A 21785-nucleotide genomic window follows, 5' to 3' on the forward strand; every position below is an offset into this window, starting at 1 on the left:
AGAGGTGGCAGAACATGATGAATGCAGGCAGAGAGCAGCCGCCTCCTGCTGAGAGGAGCCCCCTGATAAGGCCAAAGCTGTTTCCTCGCCCCAAGCCTCTCTGAACGAGGTTGGGGGTGGGCAAAGCATTGGATGGGTCAGGCTGCCCCACACGCCAGAGGGGATGTGCAGGAGCGATGCCCTCAGCGAGCACTGGGTCTCTCTTCCATTCCCACCCAAGCTCTGGTCATGGGCATTGCCTGCTGCCCATCTGTGGGTTGAGCTGGGCACTGAAGACCCCAAGGATGTGCAGCAGGGCCGGGACTGGGCTCAAAACCAGCTTCTGTGAACAGGGGTCCATGCACAAGCCCTGGGTAGATGCAAGGGATGCTCCAGCGTCCCTCAGTGCCTTATTTCTACAGCCCGTCCTCCCTGCTCCTGTGCCCAGCCCAGGGCTGCACACGCCATTAACAGCTTTAGAAGCTGCATTTGTAGGCAAAGGGGTTGTAAAAGGGAAAATGCCTTTGGGAAGAGAAGAGACCAACAAAGGGATCACTTCCCCTTCTATCCCTGCCAGCACGGCCGAGCACAGCGTGTGACAGCATCCAACACCCCAGAGAGGCAGGTACCACACGGAGCTCAGCAGAGCCAAGGCTGGGCTGGGCTGGGCTCCAGTTTGTATTCTTCACACAGTCACATCACCCTGGCAAAGCTCTGCTGCTCAGGGGGAGGCACAAAGCAGGTTCCCAACCTGCTGGGAGGGCAGGCCCAGGCTGGGCACAGCACTGGGACAAGCTGACACGTGTATTGGTGCTTTTTATTTCTGCCTCATGAGCATCCTTACAAGAGATCAAACACAAGAAACTGCATGAACCCGAGGGCTGCAGCCCCAAACTGAGCTGACCTGGGGGAGGGTTCTACATGGAGGAGCCTGAGCCTCCCAGAGCTCCCCCCTTCTCCACGAGCTGCCTGGCAGAGCTCAGCCAGGCAGAGCTGCACCAGCCCCTCACGATGGGACTGCTGGTGAGGAAATGGTCTCTAAAACCTCTTCTGCAAAGCAAATCCTGCAGCTGAGCGAGCCCCTGGGTGTGTTGCCAGCAAGAACCCAGCCCGATGCTGGGCTCAGCTCTGCTGTGCCAAGAGAACCAGCACTGGGTCTGGCCACTTGTGTGGGTACCGAGCACTCCTGCTCCTATCCCAGCCCTGTGTGGTGCCCAGTGGGGGCTTCACCTGCATGCCAGGAATGGAAAACATGGCTGTAGGGGGAGAGGGAGCAATTCTGGGCCAGGAATTCTATCTCCTCTCATGTACACTAAAGGCTTTGTTCTTTTGAAACCTGTGGGCACGGCCACATGGAAGCTGATCTCAGCCCCACGGCTCAGGCTTTACCTTTCACTTGGATAGAGCAAGAGAGAAACCATCTCTGCATGGAGAACCCACCTTCAGCAAAGCCACTGCAGCTCCCCCAGAGCAAGAAGCCAGCTCCCCCCTCAGCACTGACTCACAGCAGCAAAAGCAGTGCCCCCCCAGAGGAGCAGCAGCAGAAGCCCCACAGCACCCAGGCCCTTCTCAAGCACTGCACCCAGCGCTGGCAGCACTGCTTCAGCTGGACACCCTGTGAGGAGCAGGGAAAGCAATGGATCTACTGCCTCCTCCTCTGTTCTGCACACAGGGAAACCTTTATGGCTGCTCTGACACACGGGAATGTAGCTCCAAATGGGGAGAAGGGAAACGCTGCTGAGAAGATCCACCAAACAGGGAGCGAGTTGGAGGAAGTGCCCCGGCCTCCCAGGAGCCTGCTCTGGCCACGGCCATGAGGAGCCAAGGGGTGACCCCTCACATGAACATGTCATCATAGCCTGGAGGGGGAAGGTGGTCGGGATCTGGTCTGGAAAGAAATGCAGAGCAGAGTGAGAGCTTGGTCCCACAGCACCAGGGATGAGCCAGGAGCTCCAGGGCAGCCCAGAGAGCAGGATGGGGATGCCAGGCATAGCCAAGTACCTACCCGGATCTGCCAGCCCCTAACGGGCCGAAGGGATCGAATCTGGCTCCGGGTGGGACTGCCCCTGGGGGGAGCCGGCCTGGGATGCCTGATGATGGGTCAATGCCGGGCTGTGGGAAGCCAGACCGGAGAGGATCCATGATCATTCCCCCACTCTGACGTCTGGGGAGAGGAAAGGCAGAGAAAGAGATGAGATGGGCACCGGTGAGATAGGAGCAAAGCGTGTCCCTGTGCCAAAGCTCTGCTGCAGGAATGCTGAGCACAGCAACACGGGGTTAAGCTGACACATGGCATGTGGGAAGGAAAACAGCCCTAACCCACTGCAACAAGGGCCACAGAGGCTGCTGTCTGTGACAGGCATGGACCTAAATACATCCTACCCTGCTCCTGCCCGGGGTTATCACAGCCTTGCAGATGCGCCTGCACAACACCACAACACTGGGACAGTGGCAGGATGCAAATCCTCATCATCATCATCATCACACTAAGCTGGGAGTCTGTCTGCAGAGCGTGTACCCAAGCCAAGGTACCACCAAACACCCAGGTCCATGGTGCCGGAGTACCCCAAAGCCCAGATGCCAACAACAGCCCTCACAGCCAATGCCAAAACACTCAGAGAAGCAGTGAGGTAGCTTCCCTCTCCCCCCCCAGTTCCTGCAAGGAACCATCTGGGGCATCAGCAACGGCTGGAGAGTCCTGGGGAACTGCTGACCGTTCCCTATGGGAAGTGCCGGCCCTGCAGGCCTTGCTGCTGGCCCATGTGCCCGTGCCCGTGCCCGCTCTGCTCTCCAGGGGGAGCAGCGCATCCTGCCCTGCTCGGTGTCGCAAGAGCCAGGGCTCCTCCAAAGCGCTGCCTGGAAGTCATTTGCTGCCCACGGTGTCTGCTCGGAGCTGCCCCATGCTGGGAGTGCCATTCCTCACGGCTGGCTTTGTGCAAGCTCAGCTGGAGCCTCTGGACGCCGCTGCCATCATACAAGTCATTAACAATGGTGCTAATGAGTTCCATTAGGCCAGGCTGGCTGCCCAGAGCACCCCCGGGCCAGCCCGGCCCCACCAGCCTCTGCCTGCAGTCTGGGTCTCCAGCGCGGCGCTGGCAGGTGCCAGTGCCCAAATCTGCTTCTATTTACACCAAAACTTCTGAGGAGGGGCTGGAGGCAGCGAGAGAAGCAGGGAAACACCCCCCGACCCCCCCTCCCTGTGCTCTCAGGTTTCCCTGCAGCCACCCAGGCTCCAGGCCTCTCCTTCCAGGCAGGATGTTTTCAGCTGGCTCTTCCCAGCCAAACCCATGGAAAACCAAGTCTTGCAAGAGGGGAAAAATGCCATTCCCACAGGAGAGGGGTTCCAAGGACACCCCTGGGCCATGGGACACACTGCAGCAACTCCAAGGGCTGTCTTTTTGTCTGGCTTCTGTGCTTTTAACTGGAATGGAAGATGAGAGGCTCTCCTTGCCTGAGCAAACCAGAGACTGAGGGATGTGTCTGTGAAGTGCAGTGCCTCAGAGAGCCAGGAGGCTCACAATCAGGACCTGTGGGCTCAGCTTTAAGCCTCCCCTTCTCCAGACTGCTGGGCTGTAGACACAGCAGCTGGTACCATTTTAAATTAGGGGCTTACATTCCCTTAATGATGCATTCAGCTTTGATTTACTGGAGGAATTACTGCGTGTTAAATGAATACAAGCTGATTATTAAACAGACACAGACTGCAACCTATCATGCATGCAAGGGACGGGATCTTATTACGATATTAGAACCATATTGAGCTTTAGCAACCGTCAATTGGTCCCTTGCAATTTGTACTCAGCAACTGCCCCATCACCATCTGCACTGAAGAGACAATTCACCAGATGCCTGAGCCAGGCGGACTTCAGCTGTGCCAGAGGGCTCCAAACCCCAAGGGCAGAGCTCCCCAGGCACCCAAAGCACAACCTCACCCAACCATACTCACCCTAAAGGGTCCAGATCTTCCCCACCAACAGCAAAGGGGCTCAAGGGGGAAGGCCTGAAACACAGAACACAACAAGACCTTTAGTGGAGGGACTGGAACCAGCAAGACCCTGCGTGAGCAGGCGCTGGGAGCCACCCCGCGCCCTGGACACAGCATTCCCTGCTCCAGGGTGCAGCTGGGTGTGCGTGGCAGGCTTGTGGGAAGCTTGAGCTGAAGGGGCCCTGCTGTTCCCACTTCTCCAGGCTGCAGCTGTCTGTGGACACTGGGAATTTCCACGCCAGGGGCTCCCCGGGCTGGGCTGCGCTGAGGTCAGGCTCTCCAGCTCATCCCATCTGGAAGCACAATGCCAGTCCTGCTTCCAGGAGCGCGAGGCCAGCGGGCAGTGAGCCTGCAGCCAGCTGTCACCTCGCCTTGCCAATCCTATGTGCCAATACTGTGGTTTCAGAGCCGTACCCAGCTCCAGCCTGTCTGCCCAGGCCTCCCCCCAAGCAGCATCCCGCACCCTGAGAACCAGCACACAGCACTGGGGTTAAAGCAGCAGGAGCTGACACGCAAGGAAGAAGCCATGGATGGTCCCCAGGAGATGGCAGAGCCACCCCAGTGTCTGTGACTTCACTACAACTTGCGGGGGGAGCATTCAGCCAACAAGGCTGAAAACAGCTGGATGCTCCTCACCCCACATGTGCAGAACAGGGAGCGGAGGGGCGGCCTGCAGAGCTGCGCCAGGACCATGTCCCACCTAACACAGGACCATCAGCAGCCTCACTCACCGGGTCGGGGCTCTCATTCCTGCTGGGCGATGGGGAGGGATCCTGAGGGGGTCGTAACCCCGCGGTGAGTCAGGATCCTTCTTCTCAGGCTCCTTCTTGGCCTTTTCTGCGGGGGCCCCGAGGGGAGCGATGATGCCCGAAGCAATCCTTGTCCTCAGCTCCTCCGTGTTCCTGTACACCCTGCAGGGAGGAGGCAGGACAGCTTGGTAGTGCTCCGGAAACAAAAGAGCTGGGCTGGGCTGGCCCATGGTCCCACTGTCCCTGCCAGCAGCACAGAGGGAGGCAGTGAAGGAGCTCTGGCTGCACTGCAGGGCTGGCCAGCCTGCCCCTGGGTTTGTACTGGGGAGAGAAGCCCTCCAGGCTCCTCCTAACCCTACCTCTGCCCCCCCTCCCCACGCTGTGGGACTTTTCTCCTGCAGACAGTACCAGGGAAGGGAGATTACCTGTGGAAATCCTCCAGGTGCTCTGGGTCGATGTAGTCGGCCACCGCCAAGGTCACATCTGCCACCTTCTGAGAACCTTTGTCCTAGCAAAAGACAGGGAAAGCACAGAGTCAGCAGCTTGGCAGAGCTGGGAATGAGTCCTGGGCTGGGAAAGGGGCAGAAAAGGAGCAGCTCCTGGGCAAGGCAAACCGCATCGCTGCCCTGATGTGCCTGACCAGCATCACACTGCGCCACGTCCGCTGCTGCACCATCAAGCCCTAACACCCTGTGCGTCTGCTCCCTCCCAAGGGACAAACACCACTGCAAGGGACAGCAAATAACAATGACGGGAACAGACCCTGCTGTTGTTTGCAGCCGCTGCTCCCCAAGGAGCCCGAACCCGCAGGGCCCGGTGCGGGTGCTCACCATGGCGTTGAGGATCATGCTGTCCTCCACCATGATGGCTTTCAGCAGCAGCTCACGGGCATCGTCCGTGGACTTGTAGCGCAGGGTATACAGCTCCTTGTTGGCTTCCCAGCCAGCGGGCAACAGCTCCGACTTCCTTTCATCAGGACCTGGCTGCAATAGAACACAGGAGCTGCTGGGACCCTGCCCATGCGCCCAGCACAGGGCAGGGCAGGGAGGGTCTGGTTTGGCTGCACAGAGAGATCCAGGAGGGGATCTTTCAGAGCCCACCAGGTTTTAACAGCAGGAACAGGCCTTTGTTTCCTATGCGCTGGCCCTGCCTTCCTGCCAGCCTCCCTGTGCTGGAACAGAACCAACCTTTGCTGAGCAGGAAAAGGCAACAAGGACCCTGCACCACACTGCAGGTGGACACCACCCCCCCCCCAGCACTGGGACCCCACCAGGTACCACATTCCCTCCCCAGCTCTGCACTGAACCCCCTTTTGGTTATGGGGCTCCCCCCCCAGCACCAAGCTCGCCCCAGCACCACCCTGACCCCATCACCTCCAGGACCTCCAGCACCGGGACCCCCTCAGCCCCCAGCAGCACTGAAGCCCCTCAGACCCCGCACGGGGCCCGGGTACTCCCGGCACCCGCGGCACCGCACGCCCCCCCCACCCCGGCAGCGGCCGCCGCGCGGCGCCGGCGAACAGCGTTAGGAAAGGCCGGGGATCATCCGCGGCCTACCCAGCGGAGGGCGGCCCTACCTGGTCGCCGGCGCCGAGGCAGCGGTAGCCGTGCCGGACCAGCTCCCAGTGGACGCCGCAGAGCAGCGCGTCCTGCGGGCTGGAGATGGCGGCTCTGGCCGAGGCGTAGAGCAACTCCAGCCCCGCCATGGCCGCGCCGGGCCCGGGCGGCAGCAGCGAGCGGGGCGGGCCGGGGCGGAGCCGGGCCGGGCCGGGCCGGGCCTCACTAGAGGGCCCCCGTCCGCTGCGCAAGGCCCGGGGCCGAGCGGGGGTGCCCCGGTGGAGCTCGGGCTCTCTGCCTCCTGCCCCGGCTCTCGCTCCGCAGCTATAAACGCGTTGGAGGTTATAAAGGCGTGTGCGGCCATAGCGAGCCTGCCCCCCGCGACCATGAGGACTAAAGCACCCAGCGATAGGTTCGTTTCCTCCCTTCCGCTGCTTTCCCTGCGCTGCAGCGTTGTGACCCCTAAATCGTGTTAAATTGCACTGAAAGGGGGCTCATTTCCCTGCACCGGAGGCTGAGAGGCCTGGCGGGACGCTGGGGCTGGGTAACGCCGTCCTCGTCTGCCGCTTTCCCCACGCGGCTCCTCGGGGATGCTCGTCTTGACTTCATTACGTGTTAATTAATGAACTCGCACGGCCGCGCTTCCCGTTTCCCCCCTCGAGCAGCCGCTGGTGCTGAACCGCAGCCTGGCAGAGCCCCATGGCAGCACGGAAGGTGGCCGCGGCTGGGACCCGGAGTGAGCCAGGCAGGGAGCAGCAGGCAGGGATGAGCAGGAAGGGATGTGCAGGCAGGGATGAGCAGGAAGGGATGTGCAGGCAGGGAGCAGCAGGCAGGGATGAGCAGGAAGGGATCAGGAGGCAGGGGTGAGCAGGCAGGGATGAGCAGTCCCGGATCAGGAGGCAGGGATGAGCAGGCAGGGATGAGCAGTCCCGGATCAGGAGGCAGGGATGAGCAGGCAGGGATGAGCAGGCAGGGATGAGCAGGCAGGGATCAGGAGGCAGGGAGCAGGAGGCAGGGATGAGCAGGCAGGGAGCAGCAGGCAGGGATGAGCAGGCAGGGAGCAGGAGGCAGGGAGCAGCAGGCAGGGAGCAGCAGGCAGGGAGCAGCAGGCAGGGAGCAGCACGCCGGGAGCAGCACGCCGGGTGCCGCTGGCTTTCCCAAGGCCGGGATTTCAGCCCGGGAGGCGTCGGACGGGGATGTGCGATGGGAGCAGCAGGAAATGCCGCAGCCCCAGCTCCGCCGGCGCTGAGCTTGTGATTCACAGCGGAACGCGGGGCGCCCGCCCCAGGGCTCGCTCCCGGCTGCTGCGGTTGCAGCTTTGCCGGCATCCACGGTTCCCCGTTTCCCTTTCCCGGCACATCCCGGCCCTGGAGGGGGGGAATGACCTGGCCCCAAATCCTGCATCCCAGCGCTGCAAAGGGGCTTCTCCTGCCCGCGGGGCTGCTGCAGGTGCAGGAGCGTGTGGATGTTTGGGATTGGCGACCACGGGAGCCTCCGTGGGCGAGAGGCATCAGGAATCACACAGAAGCTGTGCCAAGCGCTTACTGAGCCTGTTTGCCATCCAGCTTGCTGCCATCCCGCTACCCAAGCTGCCCACCCTCTCGCCCATCACCACACGCTCCCATCCAACCACCAGCTTGTCCTGAGCCCTCACCACCCCTTCATTCATCTTCGCTTCCCCACATTGTGCTGACTGCCCCGGACCACAGAGCAGTGAATTTTGGCCTGAGCCTCTGAAGGCACAGCACGGGGTAAGGCAGGATGTGTCCACACATCCCCTCACCGTGGCCTCTCCTGGGTGCCGGGCTCTGCTGTACCTGAGCCTGCAGCCCTGGCGCTGGCTGCTGCTGCATCAAAGCTGCCTCCCCACTGCCCACACTGCCTGCTCCCCGCCGGTTCCAGCGCCTCGCTCGCCCGGTGGCTCGGTGGTGTTGAAACCCAGTGGCCACATGAAAGCAGCTCCCTCAATGGGAGTCAGGGGCCTGCGAGCTACGTGGGAGGCAGTGGAGGGCACAGCCCTGGCTGGGATGCGGTGGCCGAGTCATTAGGGAGGTGGTGGGGATTGCAACTCATTCATTCTGTGAGGCAAGAGTGTCGTGTCGGCTGCCGGGCACCTTGTGCTGCCGTTGGAGCAGCCGTGTCCTCTTTGTGGACTACTGGAGCAAAGCCGGAGCAGGAGTGATGCTGTGGGAGCTGAGGAAGCCCCCAGGGCCACCAGAGCCCCAGCGCCTTGCACATGTCCACGGGGATGGGTGCCCAGCTCTTGCACCAAGCCTCCTACCCATTGGAGTACAGGGGAAGCAGCACGTGGCTCTTTTCCTCCTTCTTTCGCCCAGGAACAGGATCCGTGTGGCCACGTATCCCATGGAGAGGTCCCAGGGGAGGGCGATGGTGCTTGGAGCAGGTAGAGGGATGCCTCAGCTGGGGTCACCTCCGTCACGCAAACCACAGCCTCCCCTGACCTTCATACTTTCCCGCTGCCTCACTGCTCCCGGTGGATGCGCCCACTGCGGTGTTGTAATGAGCACAAGAGGAAACAGATTTCCCAATCGCCCGCCCCGCTGGCAGCCCGCTAACCCTCCATACTGGGAATGGCAGCCAGCATGGACGGGGCAACCGGCTCAGCGCCGTGCCGAGCCGTGCTGGATGGCCTGGGGCAGGCAGGGAAGGCAGAGAGGGGCCATGGATAATCCCTGGTGCTGCAGGCTGCTGCTGTTGGAAAGCATCACCCCTCAGCTCGCTGCTGCTCCTTCCCCATGGATGTGAAACTCCACGAGCACCGCTTCACCCGGGGTGAGCAGCACTGGATGCTGGAGGTGTTTCCTCCTGGTGTTTCCTACCGGGCTGCCCACACCGCTCTGTGCAGGCAGCGCATTCCCAACACGCAGACGCATGGAAAGAAGGGATCCCCCACTGCGGAGAGGGAGAGCTGGAGCTGGGACAGCTTCCTCCATGCTCTGCTGAGCAGCCTGGGGCTCCTGGCACGTGAGGAGCCACCTGAGGCTGACCGAAATCACCATGCGTTGGTGGGACAGAGCATCGGTGGCTCCTGGAATGGGCTTCACCCCTCACAAGCGTTGGGGTGCTGCCACTGCCTTGAGAGGGGAGGCAGTCGCTCCATGAGCATTTGGCCTCCTCTTCATTTCTCCCAAATTTAATTCCAGGGAAAGATGACACCGAGGCAGGAGAAAGAGGGTTTTTCTCTGGGAAAGAAATTCAAACCACATGCGGGCGGGTTCACTGCAGTAGCAGGAGGAGGGACCGGGGCTGCGAAAAGAGCAAGCTCCCAGCAGCGAGGCCAAACGGAAAGTCAATTAGCGCTTTCAGGATCCGAACACGCTCGAGTGCTGCTCCGAGCAGGAATAATCCCTGTTGGAGGGAGGCTGCCAGTAGGGTTTGAAATGATTAGGAAGCGCAGAACCCCAGTGCTTCCCAGAAAAGCCTGTTAGTTCTGCGGTGGAAACCTTGCTCGCAGGGAGCGCGGTGCGCAAACACAGCCGTGACTCATCAGCTGCATGGAGCTGGACGCAATATTTGGGAGGTCAAAACCTCGAGTCCCAACGAGTTTCATCCTTGGCGGGGCTCCTGCTCTCCCGTTTGCTGCCTTAGGTCAGGGGATGTCCAGTGCGATGCCCCTGCTCATGGCAGGGGGTCGGAACTGGATGATCTTCGGGTCCTTTCCAACCCAAACCATTCTGTGACTGGGAACAACAGGGGGTAGTTTCATGGGTTTCATGAAGTTTCACCCAGGCATCAACACCTTCCTAAGGGGCAGGAGTGAGGGGAGACTGAGGCACAGAGGGCTCAAACCTGGTCCCCGGACCCATTGCCCCTGACCACCACCACCCCTGCAGCCTGTGTGGATGCTGCCGTCCCCCCCTTTGCTCTTGGAGGACCTCAGATGTGAACGGTCCGGGGCAGGCGTGGAGGAACAAAACAAGCCCATCAATCACGCTTGCTTCACCCCCGCCGCAGTCTGCAGCCCGAGCCGGTTGCATTGTGCGGAGCCGGAGGGACTCCACATCAAAGCAGGGACCAGCTGGCTGCCGGGGCCGCCCCAGCACCCAGACGGCAGCGCCCTGCCCGTGAGCTGCTGCCTGCACTCCCTGCCCGCCGGGATGAAGCGCAGCTCCCTGCTCCAGGTACAGCGCAAGATGCCCGGGGCCACTTCGGCTGCAGAGCGCATCTGGGATCCCATCACAGCATCCTTGGGCTGGGAGCACCATCCCCTCCGCGGGACGAGGGAGAGGAGGAGGCGTCGCCCATGGATGCAGAGCCAGTCCCAACCCGAGCCTGTCCTGGAGCACTTGAGCTGCTGCACGAAGCCGGTGGAGCCGCAGGGATGGCCCAGCCTGCTCCCGCGGTGCAGCTCCCTCTGCGCTCACGCAGCTCTTTCCTCTGCAGTTCCTCCCATGACACACGGCAGGCGCTTCCCCCAGGCTGCTGCCCCGGCGCTGCTGCAGGCGGTACATTCGTTTCTGGAGGTCTCTTGCAGCTCCCCAGTGTTTCTGCCCGTGGCAGGCACGCAGGGATCGGATGAGGCAGTGTTCTCGGGGAGGATCGGCTGCCCGGCGCTCGCCTTCCTTCGGAGGAGCTGGTGGCAAATAGTCCCCTTGCAACCAACCTGATGTGCTGCATGGGGCTGGCGAGGGGGGAGTTGGGGGTCTGGACATGGTGGGCTGGGCTGTGGTTACCCATTTGGGATGGGGGGTCTGGGTGAAGGAGAGAGCCCAGATCCTTCTGGAGCAGTGCTGTGGTGCATTTGGGTGCAACCCACCCAGATATCCTCTATTTGCCCACTAGCAAAGGGTTGGGGGGGCTCTGCCCTGTGACGCACCCTGCACAGCCTCATCCTACACCCCAAAACAGGCCTGTGCCCTGCTCCAGCTCCACAGTTCCACTCCAGTGCTCGCTGTGAGGCCACCGATGCCTCAGCATCATGGATGCAGCCCGGAAAGAGCCATTGGGGTGCACAGATAGCAGTGATCTGCAGCCCAGAGACCCCACGCTCTGCTGGGGAGGGGATGGAGGCAACAAATTCCTATCACAGGGTGGGTTTTTCTCCTGTTGCAGTCTGTGCTTCCAGGCATTTACCCTTCCAGAGGGCACAAGGACTGTGCTCGTGGTGCCGGGCGAGCACCTCCTGCCACCACTGCCTGCAGTAGCACATGCCCATGTAGGTAATAGTTGACTTTTTTCCAGTGGGTTAATTAAGACCCAAGATGAAAGTCACTGCTGTGGGGCCGGGTGTTTAATGGGAAAAGTCTCCTCCAGGTGCCAGGTTTATTAAATGAAAGGGAAAAAAGCCAAGAGGGAGAGGCAGGGCCACAGGCTGGACAAGGAGCATGTGGAGATGGAGATGCCCTTGTGGGGTTGGATGGTGATGGGGAGCAGGAAGGTGGGGGGGGCTGCAGTGAACCCCCTTATCCCTGTGCCACTGAGACCTCAAGGTGCTGGTGGCTCCTGTGAAACCTTTAGAGGGGCTTTGGACCAGGGCCTGTAGGGACAGGCCAAGGGGAACGGCTTGAACCTGCCAGAGGGGAGACTGAGCTGAGCTCTGAGGCAGAAGCTCTTCCCTGTGAGGGTGCTGAGGCGCTGGCACAGGGGGCCCAGAGAAGCTGTGGCTGCCCCATCCCTGGCAGTGCTCAAGGCCAGGTTGGACACAGGGGCTTGGAGCAAGCTGCTCCAGTGGAAGGGGTCCCTGCCCGTGGCAGGGGTTGGGACTGGAGGAGCTTTAAGGTCCCTTCCGACCCAAACCATTCCCTGATCCTATGACACGCTCTCAGCATTGCCACCGGAGCTGGAACTGCTGGCACACGAGGCAGCGGGGCTCACCTGGGGTCCATGGTGTGTTCTCAGGGCAGCAAAAGCCATCCCAGCGGAGCAGGGATTCCTGTGGTACCAGCTGATGGTGGCAGAACCTGGTTCCCAGCCCCACACCACCCACCTCTGCCGGGAGCCTGCACACAGGCGCCGCAGTTGCACTTACACATGTAAAGCATTAGGGGCTATTTAGAAGCCCTTTATTGTCATATTTTGTTCTTTATTCCCTGCAAATTAAATTTGCTGAGGGATATGTACGGATTGTGAAATGATTTTGCAAATCGTTCCTCTGGGTTTTTTAATTTCCTTTGTATTAAATGTTTGCAGTGTTTAAAAGGCTATGAAAAATTTTAAATTAAGGAAAAAAAAATTATGTAGGACAAAATCCCAGGGAATGAAGGAGAAAGGGCCTGGGAAGGGGACCGGGCGCTGCCGCCTCTGTTATCGCAGGCGCCAGTGATGGTCTGGCGCAGATCATCCCCTCCAGCTCCATCCTGGTCCTGCTGCACACCAGGAGCTGGTGCCAAAGCCAGTGCCAAAGCAGGAGCTGGTGCCAAAGCCGGTGCCAAAGCAGGACCTGTCACCAGCCCAGGACTGCCCCACCAGACGCACGGCCCAGCCTTTCCCTTTCCATTGCTCCCAGTGATGGATCGGGGCAGAGATCCCTTGCAGGAGGCTGTGGAGCTCCACCAACCCCCTGCCTGTGTTTGCAACCCGGAGCAATTGCTTGGTGCAGATGCGAAAGCCCAAGGACGTGCTCCCAGGAGCATCCCTCCCCTGCGAGCCGTTTCTAACGGGATGATCTTCCCAGTTATCCCTGAGGTGAGGCTGCCGCAGAAAGCCAGGCTGGCCCCCGAACGGCTCCACATCTTGGAAGCATTAGGGACCCCTTTCCCTGCCGGGATGCCGGGCGTCACTGCAATGCGGGGCCGGGAGGCTCCCTCCGTGCCCTGCGCTGGCTGTTTCCAGCCCATTAAAATCGCAGACACATTTCTCATCTCTTTATTCCCACCACTGTCATCGGCATTGTCTCAGGCTGCTGCGGATTGGGAACTGGCCGTGTACGGACACTGCTGCTCCGCTCCACCCGGCGGCTGCCCCTGCCGGAGGGCCCCGCGCTAGGGATGAGGATGAGGACCGGGATGGCACCCGATGGCTTCCTGCCACCGCTCCTCGGGGGTTGCCGTGCCCATGCCCATGGCACCGCCATCACGGGACCCCTCACACGCTGCCTCCCGGCTCCCTCTGATGTGGCTTCCCCTCTGCAGGGTGCTGGGGCTGTGCCAAGCGTCTGGTGAAGGTCTGGGTGAGAGCTGGATGAAGGTTGCGGTGCAATTGCAGGACCCAAGGGGCTCTGGGTGCTCGGCGGCAGCAGGGATGGAGCTGGAGGCTGTGGGAAGCTCAAAGCAGGGCAGCAGCATCCCAGGGCTCGAGGGACCGGGGACAAGGACTCCCCTTCCTTATGCACAGGGCCCTGGGGAAGGGGCCGTGGTGCAGCCGCTGTGTCCTGGCGCAGGGATCGGCAGCTGAGGCTGGTTGGTGCCCCTTGGCACAGCGCAGCAGAGGGTGGGAGCTGCTGGGCTCCTCCAGCTCGATGGGAGCCGACAGGCAGCTGATGTGGAAGGGAATTGTGCGACAGGATTTGTCCATTAATAACAAGGAAAAGGAAGGATTCAGTGAATGCGTAACTGCGAGAGCAAGGAGATGCCTGGGCTGCACACAGGGAAGGTGTCCAGTGCAGTGGGATGCTACCGGGGAACCAGCAGCATCATCCAGCTGGAAAGAAGAGCAGAGGGTGTTTGGATAAGTCAGGAACAGCACAGCCTTCCAGGGCTGCAGGGAGGCAGAGACGTAGGGATGCAGGGAAGCAGGGATATGAGGATGCTAGGGTGTTGGGATGCAGGGAGGTGGGAATGCAGAGATGCAGGGAGCAGGAACAGAGATGCAGGGAGGTGGGAATACAGTAATGCAGGGAGCAGGAACACAGAGATGCAGGGAGGTGGGAATGCAGAGATGCAGGGAGCAGGAACACAAAGATGCAGGGAGGTGGGAATACAGTGATGCAGGGAGCAGGAACACAGAGATGCAGGGAGGTGGGAATGCAGAGATGCAGGGAGCAGGAACACAGAGATGCAGGGAGGTGGGAATACAGTGATGCAGGGAGCAGGAACACAGAGATGCAGGGCTTTGGGTATGTGTGGATAAAGGGATGCAAGTCCTGACCTGGTGATCTCTCTGCCCACCACATCCCTCTGCCCCTGCAGACCCCCTCCACAGCCCCAGTGGAGCTCAGTCCAGCTCAGTTCAGCTCCTCTGACCCCACTGGAGGACTTGGCCCCAGGAAGGGAGCGGATTGCGGAGCAGAGCCCAGCTCTTGATCAGCTCAGGAAAGGAGAGGCCAGAGCAAGAGCTTTCTGAAATTCCTTCCTGAAGCCTTGGCTAAAAGCCGCGACCTCTTTGCTGAGGCAGCCAGACCCTGGATTGAGCCCTGCTCCTGCTGTGCCATCCTGCCCCTTCCCAGCATCCCGGCTTAGGGAGCCGCCGCCTTTACAAGGGCTCAGTCTCCTTGGCCAGGTCACCTCTGCCAGACCCTTCCAGGTCCTTGTCACCTCTTTGGCTTCTCCAGGCCACAGGACCCCCCAGCATCGCTGTCCCTGCAAATGCCATTCACATGGACGGGAAACGTGAGTTCTCTTTGTTTGTTTGGAAGGAAAGATGTAAAAGCAAAAGGCAAATCAAATCCTGTTTGTCTGCGGTCGCAGCTGTGTCCAGTCGGTTGGGTTGGAACTCAAGGTTGTTGGCATGGCCAAGGCTGGGGCACGGCAGGAGGGACCCTCCGCCTGCAGGATGGTGCTGGACCCTCACCACCAGGAGGGTGGCCCCGGAAGAGCAGGGATGGATGGAGCAGTTGAGCTGAAGGCACCGTGTCAGTGCCCCCTCCCTGCTGGGACCGAGCTGTCCCCTTGGGTGAGGAGCTGTGAATACCCCAGATGCTGTGGGGAGCGGAGAGCACCGGGGTGCGTGCAGGCCGGGGACATTTGGAAATGCACTTTTGCTGCTTCCACGGCACATCATACATTTTTCCATCTCTGTTTTGATCAATTTCCTTCATTTAATCTATTGTTTTTGGGGTTTTTTTTTGCTCAAATCCGCTCAAATTCATGGAAGAATTCTTTCCATGAGCCAGAGGTTGCCGCAGCAGCTCCATCCCCGGCTGTGGGCACGGGCGGCCGGCCGGGGACTGAGCCCTGCATCCCTCCTTCGGCTGTAGCAGCAGGGATGCTCTGGGGCTGGTGTGAGGCTCGGGGTAGCTTTGGTCCCACTGGCACCATCCCTGGCAGTGCTCCTGCTCCACTTGCCCACCCTGACCTCTTCTTTCTCCCGCTGCTGTGGTTTGGTGGTGATGGCAAAGCTGAACCTCTCTGTGTACTTCAAGAGGGGAGCTGCCCGCAACCCGACAGCATTTTAAACAGCTCAGACTGTCCTTGTTCCAGCTCCTGAAAATTCAATTTGTCAGTGACATAAACAGGATATAAAACACTGAAAAAAAAGCAGCAAAAGGAGAGGGGAACATTTTTCTCCACGGCTTTGCCTGCAATGGAGGAAGCAACCTGTGGGCACCACATCCCCTCTGCGCTGGTTGAACTCTTCTAATGGCAAACACAGCCTGGGGCTGGCCCTGTGCAGCCCCACAGGACAGCTCCTGACCCCTGGGGTTCGGTTAGTACAGAGGTTTGCCCTTGCCAATTCCTGCTCTGCTCTTCCCTTCTTGTTCTTCTCCATGGTGTACTCCAGATGGAGGGTGGTTTCTGGTGCTCCCGGACGTCAGCAGCAAGCGGTGGTAATGAGTTCCCTCAATGCCAGCTCCACGCAATTATCACTTTATTTTCACTTCAGCAATATTAATGGTTGTGTCCCTCCTGGTATTAATTCTTGAGAGGCCTTGAAAGTCACTGGGACACAGGCAGGCACCAGCCCTGGGGTGATGGCAGCCACTGCCGGGCTGGTCACCATGGTCCACATGGGCCCTGGCAGCACCATGTCTCCGGGCTGGGCAGAGGGAAGGGATGTGGGGCTGTGCCTGGTGGATATGGGGACCAGGAGCTGGCAATGGGGTAAGGATGGAGCATGAGGTTGGGAGGGTGAGGAGGGACCCATGTGCCCATAGGAGACCCAAAGCCCTGGTTCTGGTGGATATGGGGACCAGAAGCTGGCAGTAGGGTGAGGATGGAGCATGAGGTTGGGAAGGTGAGGAGGGACCCATGTGCCTATAGGAGACCCAAAGGCCTGGTTCCTGTGGATGGGGCAGGATGCACTTCTGTGCCTGGGGACATTCACTGGGTTCTTTCCCATTCCTGTGCCCATGCAGAAGGGTCCATCAAAGGACTAGCTCATAGGCAGCCCTTAGGACACACCGTTTCCTTCTGGCTTGCTGTCCAAAGCATGAGCACAGCCCTGCAGCTTTGGCCAGGGTGAGCAGGGACAGAGGAACCATCAGCTTCGGTCGTGGTACAAATCACATCCTGCTGCAGCAGGTCCATTTGCTGTTAGGGGTCTGATTTCAGTAGGATCCGTGGTGGAGACCAGCAAGATCTAAGGCAGAAGCTCTTCCCTGTGAGGGTGCTGAGGCACAGGGTGCCCAGAGAAGCTGTGGCTGCCCCATCCCTAGCAGTGTTCAAGGCACCCTCACCAGTGGCACATGCACCGGGAGCCACGGCTGCAGCCAGACACATGCAGGGCCATGGGTACCGGAGCCATGGAGGCTCTGCGGCTGCCAGGGGGGGAACGTCCCCATCCAGGACCAGGATCCTACCCAAAGCCTTTGTTCTGCTGAATTCCAGCCGGTGAGAGTCATGCACTGGAGTCAGAGGGTTCTGCCCTCCTGGGGAATGATGTGAGAGGGAACCATGCAGTCACATTCAAGTTATTTGAAACAGGACGGGATTTCTGAGTACTGCCTCACGTGGAGCCAGGATCGTCCATCTGAGCCACGCTTCCATCTGTCTTTCCCAACGCTTTCCTCAAATAGCGCAAATATTAAAAGAAATTCTATTGGAATTTGGCATGGATGATTCTTAGGAAAATAGGAGAGGGCCCGCTGCTAAAATACCACTGCCTTGCTCCCTTCCAGCAGCAGACACATGATTCCCAGTGCTAGGAAAGCCGGAGGCAGTGGATGGCTCTGCCTGGCAGAGAAGAGGGGGCTCCAAGGTTGCCGATGCTCCGGCTTTGCCGGGAGAGTGGCACAGCCTGGGTCTCGGAGCTCCAGTGGGGAATCCCGGCTCCCTGGCAGTGAAACCCTCTGCAATTCCATGTTTCCAGCCACCTGGAAGCCTGGTCCCACTGCCCCAAGCCCCAGGCTCCTGACCCTGCACGGTGCAGCCCACATCCCTGCCTTTTCCCGAAGGAACTCTCCCGGAGCCCTCACGTAGCTGTCGGGAATTACAGGAAGAGATTTCCACACGGATTTCACACGTGTCCCAGTTCCCCGAAAACCTCCCCATCCTTTCTTTAGCTTTTAGTTTCACCTCCACCAGCTGCCCCACAAACGCTGTGGTGCGGCAGGGCAGGAAGCTGGTTTATGGCCCGGCTCAGCGCTGGGGACGTGTCAGCACTGTGTGTGCTCTCATTTGTCCACGCAGAGGTGGCACTTCCAGCGGCACGTGTGGGATGCAGATGGAGCTGGCTGCAAGGAGAAGTGTTTGGGGCGAGGATGCTGGGCTTGGGGGTCTTTCTGCCACGACTTTTCCCATCGCTGGGGAGGGATTGAACAGAACTCCAGCAACCCTCAACCTTCATGGCCATCTCCTTCTTCCACCTTCTCCAGTGAACACCAAGGCGCGATGGATCACACAGCCAAGGAGTGCATCCTCTCTCCTCCCCGGCCTCACCCCATCCCACCACCCTCATCTCCCATCTTCCTTCCAGCGCTGCCCAAGAACCCCTGGCTCAGCCAGAACCCGGCCCCATCCCAGCGGAGGCACCGGGCGATGCTGCCGGGCATGGATCCTGCTCTTCCCGCTCCGGCAGCCGTACGGAAACGGCTCTGACATGTGTCAACAATAACCAGCGAACAGGCGGCGGCCCCAGCACCTCGAGGAGGCCCGGACACCCTCGGCTGGAACCAAACCGCAGCCGGGAAGCAGGAATATTGTTTCAATTATTCCCATTATATAAAGTCCAACCATTTTAATATATTCTGCCTCAAAAGGGGCTCAAGGAAAGAGATCAAATAAACACTGGAACTGCGCGCCCCTGGCACGCGCCGCCAGCTCGGGTTCGGCACCGAACCTCGCCGCTCGCCTGCCCCTTCCTGCTCCAGGCTCCGGCTCCTCCTCCCGCTGCCCCTCGGCCTCCGGCGCCGCTCGACACCAAATCTGTCTTTGGGCTTTGCTTCTGTTCTGGCAGCCGGAGCGCTCGGAGGCTGCGCGGCTGCACCGGCGGCCAAGCCGGAGCCGAGCCAGAGGAGCCGCGGGAGGGGAGCAACGGTGCTCCTGAGGGATGGAGCGTGGGTTTGAGGCACGTCCTAAACCGTAAGGCAGGACTTAAAGCTCCTGGGGTGCCACATCCGCCTGAGAGCACCAGGCTCAGCAGGCCCAGGACTGGCTGAAGGCAGGAGGAGAGCAAGTGTGCTATGAGTGTGTGATGTCTGGTGTCATAGAACCGCAGAACCGCAGGCTGGTTTGGGGTGGAAGGGACCTGAAAGCTCCTCCAGCTCCAATCCCTGCCACAGGCAGGGACCCCTTCCACTGGAGCAGCTTGCTCCAAGCCCCTGTGTCCAACCTGGCCTTGAACACTGCCAGGGATGGGGCAGCCGCAGCTTCTCTGGGCACCCTGTGCCAGCGCCTCAGCACCCTCACAGGGAAGAGCTTCTGCCTAAGAGCTCATCTCCATTTCCCCTCTTTTAGCCATCCTTACACCATCCTTCCTGCCTGGGAGAGCCATCAGCATCCTGTCACCAAGGATGGAGCTGCCTCTGGCCACACAGAGCCCATCTGCTCCCACCAGCTCTGGCCAGGCAGGAGCTGCTTCCCACTGCATCTCCTGTGGCACCAGCATCACTGGAGCTCTCCTCCCTTACCACGCTGTGCCAGGCCAGTTGTTCCTGGAGCGCCCGACCACACCTGGCTCCCACATGGGCAGTAAATCTGCAGCTCGGCCTCTCCCAGCAGGTTTCCATGCGCATCCGCTGGGCTCCGGGCTCTGCCTGCCCCGGGTGGGGGTCCGATCAGTGCCACCGTGACCAGGGATGCTGGCAAGCACCACGGTGCTGGGTTAGGTGGAGCCGGCATTTCATAAGCACAAGGGAAAGGGCCTCTGCGGAGCAGGGAGCGGCTGTGACTCCATTCCTGTGGGAAGTGCCTGCCACCGTCCAAGCATCTGGCCCTGTTATGATGGGAGAGGAATGCCAAATATTTTTCTTCCTTATCCACTACCATCCGCTCAAACCCTCCCTGATCAAACCCACATTCACCCCTTGGATGCACGAGGGCCCCTGCTCCGGAGGAGATCTCCCTCCCAGCGGCTGATCCAGCCTATGGGAAGCTCATTGCAGGTGGGGAGATAACCCTGCCTTCATCCAGGGGCTCCATCCATCTCGCAGCCCCTCATTGCCTCCTTCCCCCTGCTTCCAGGCACCTCCAACTGTTTCATTTTCACTTTGTTACCTTGGGCAGGAGCATCCTTATGCCTGTATCCCTGTGCCAGCATCCCTTGGTGCCTGCATCCCCGTGCCAGCATCCCTAGTGCCAGCATCCCTGTGCCAGCAACCCTGGTGCCTCTATCCCTGCCCCAGCATCTTGTGCCAGCATCCCTGTGCCTGCATCCCTCTGCCAGCATCCCCGTGCCAGTATTCCTGACTAACCTGTGGCCCTGCCAGGACCACGCTGTCCCACCCAGAGCCCCTGTTATCCCAAAAGCAGCCCCTGGGGTGGTGCTCTGGGAAGCAGGCAGTGCTGCCTTGGAGAATCACCAAGATTTCTCCAGAGATGAAAGCATGCTCAAGTGTCAAACAAACTTTCCAAACGATCTTCCTGGACCCTTGCTTCCTGGTGCTTTGGAAGGCAGAGGAGGAACATTTCATTCCCTGTGCGCTGGCTGTGGCTGCTCCCCGGCATCACCCTGAGTCACTGTGGTTGCCACCCCGGCAGCATTAATCCGGGCTCCCCAGAGCACTTCCTGGCACAACAGAGGGGATCCACGCTGGATTACTCAGCGGACAGCACATCCTCCCTTCCTTCCCACTGCAGTCTTCAGAGCAGCAGTCACAGAGAGCCGAAGGAGAGGGTTTCCCTGCTCCCTCCGGGACACCCGGCACCCAGCAGCAGGGATCCAGGATCCTGGCAAAGCCGGTGATGAGTGTGAGCACACTGCCACGTGCTGTCCCCGGGGAGCCCTCGCTAATGAGAGAAACCTCATTAGAGCCTGCTCCAGCATCCACAAGCCTGCTCCAGCAGCCGGGGCCAAGGCACTTCCCTTGCACTGCGTTTCCCTTCCGTGTCTGACAAGGACAATTCCCAAGCAGCTCCTGGGGAGCCAGTCACCCACAAGCACCGTTGCAGCCCATACTCAAGTAGCTCCAATGCCGTTGCCGTACCCAGCTCCTGTGCTGGATGGCAGCGCCATGCCCATGCCCACAGATCCCCCAGGCCCATGCAGATCCATGATGGGAATGCTGTGTTGAGGGCTCGGTTGTTTATGGAAAGTAAGGCTGAGCCAGCTGCTGGAAACCTGCATTTTATGGGTATTTTTTCAATTTCTTTGGCATTTATTTGGAGTATTTCAATTCATTGGCATTAGAAAAAAACAGACCTAAAGTGATCCCAACCATTATTGCTGCTGGTTTCCTATGGCCAGGCCAAAGGGGGTGAAACGGCTTCTTTGTTGTCTGAATCGTTAACTCCTTGGGAATGAAACGTGGTGGTGCTGGATGGGAGCAGTGCAGGGAGATGTTCAGGGAGGCTGGGGCAGATGGAGGGAGAAATTCACGGGGGTAGAGGGCAAATCCCAGTTCAACCAGTGCAACCTGCACGAGTGAAGCAGAAACTGTTGATTGCCTGGAAACCATCAGGACCAAGGTCCAAACCCAACTCATCTCCATGGGGTGCAGTGTAATGGCAGAGCCACCTGAGCCCAGCTCGAGCAACACTGGGGTTACCCCAAAAGCTGGGATCCAATCCTTGCTCCTTTCATTTCCCTGTCCCACACGGCCGCTGGGGCTGGCACATGCCAGCACGGTGGGATGAGCACATGGAGCTGCCAGGACGGGCACCCAGGGCTCACCTGGTGACCAAGGCGCTGCAGACAAGCCCCCTTCCCCTCCTGTCCTGCAGCCCGTGGGCAAACTGAGAGCTCCCTGGGGTGCGTTTTGGGGAGCACTGAATGGGGCAAGGACAAGGGGGGGCTGAGAACGGCTCAGTTTGGCTCAGTGCAGCTCGGCTTAGCGTGGCTCAGCCGGGCTCAGCTCCACTCAGCCCAGCTGGGCTCAGCTCATCTCCAGCAGCTGAGGGAAGTGAGTTCTTGACTCGGATAAATCAGAGTCAGCTGCAGCCCTGGGACAGCAAAGAGCAGATCCAGAGCCGGAGGAGCCGGACCCCACCACGGCTCCCGGCCAGGCTCAGCAGCCCGGGGAAGGGGGGGGGCTGTCTCAGGCAGCGTCACAGCCTGGCTCCGCCCCCCCAAATCACAGGGGTC

At 60.0% G+C, this 21785-nt stretch overlaps 1 protein-coding gene across 1 annotated transcript; it reads right to left on the minus strand.

The window, feature by feature from the left end:
• Nucleotides 1-1634: 1634 nt before the first annotated feature.
• On the minus strand, nt 1635-6459 carry PSMF1 (proteasome inhibitor subunit 1). Its single transcript, XM_057416584.1, has 7 exons — nt 6290-6459; nt 5544-5696; nt 5139-5221; nt 4696-4875; nt 3926-3979; nt 1985-2143; nt 1635-1867 (listed from the first exon to the last, which is right to left on the minus strand). Exons 1-7 carry the CDS (start codon nt 6416-6418, stop codon nt 1816-1818), a joined length of 810 nt encoding a protein of 269 aa, XP_057272567.1. The 5' UTR covers nt 6419-6459; the 3' UTR covers nt 1635-1815.
• Nucleotides 6460-21785: the final 15326 nt, after the last annotated feature.

Source organism: Pezoporus wallicus, unplaced genomic scaffold, assembly GCF_028554395.1.
Source record: "Pezoporus wallicus isolate ANWC-B61680 ecotype Strahan unplaced genomic scaffold, APGP_CSIRO_Pwel_v1 contig_13399, whole genome shotgun sequence".
NCBI classification, from domain to species: Eukaryota; Metazoa; Chordata; class Aves; order Psittaciformes; family Psittacidae; genus Pezoporus; species Pezoporus wallicus.

Bases quoted from the DNA above. Each gene is read 5' to 3' on its own strand.
- PSMF1 (XM_057416584.1), bottom strand. From the start codon at position 6,418: ATGGCGGGGCTGGAGTTGCTCTACGCCTCGGCCAGAGCCGCCATCTCC. The intron at 4,876-5,138 runs GTAATCTCCCTT...TCCTCCCTGCAG, and splicing joins CACCTGGAGGATTTCCACAG to GGTGTACAGGAACACGGAGG. The intron at 1,868-1,984 runs GTAGGTACTTGG...ATTTCTTTCCAG, and splicing joins TTAGGGGCTGGCAGATCCGG to ACCAGATCCCGACCACCTTC.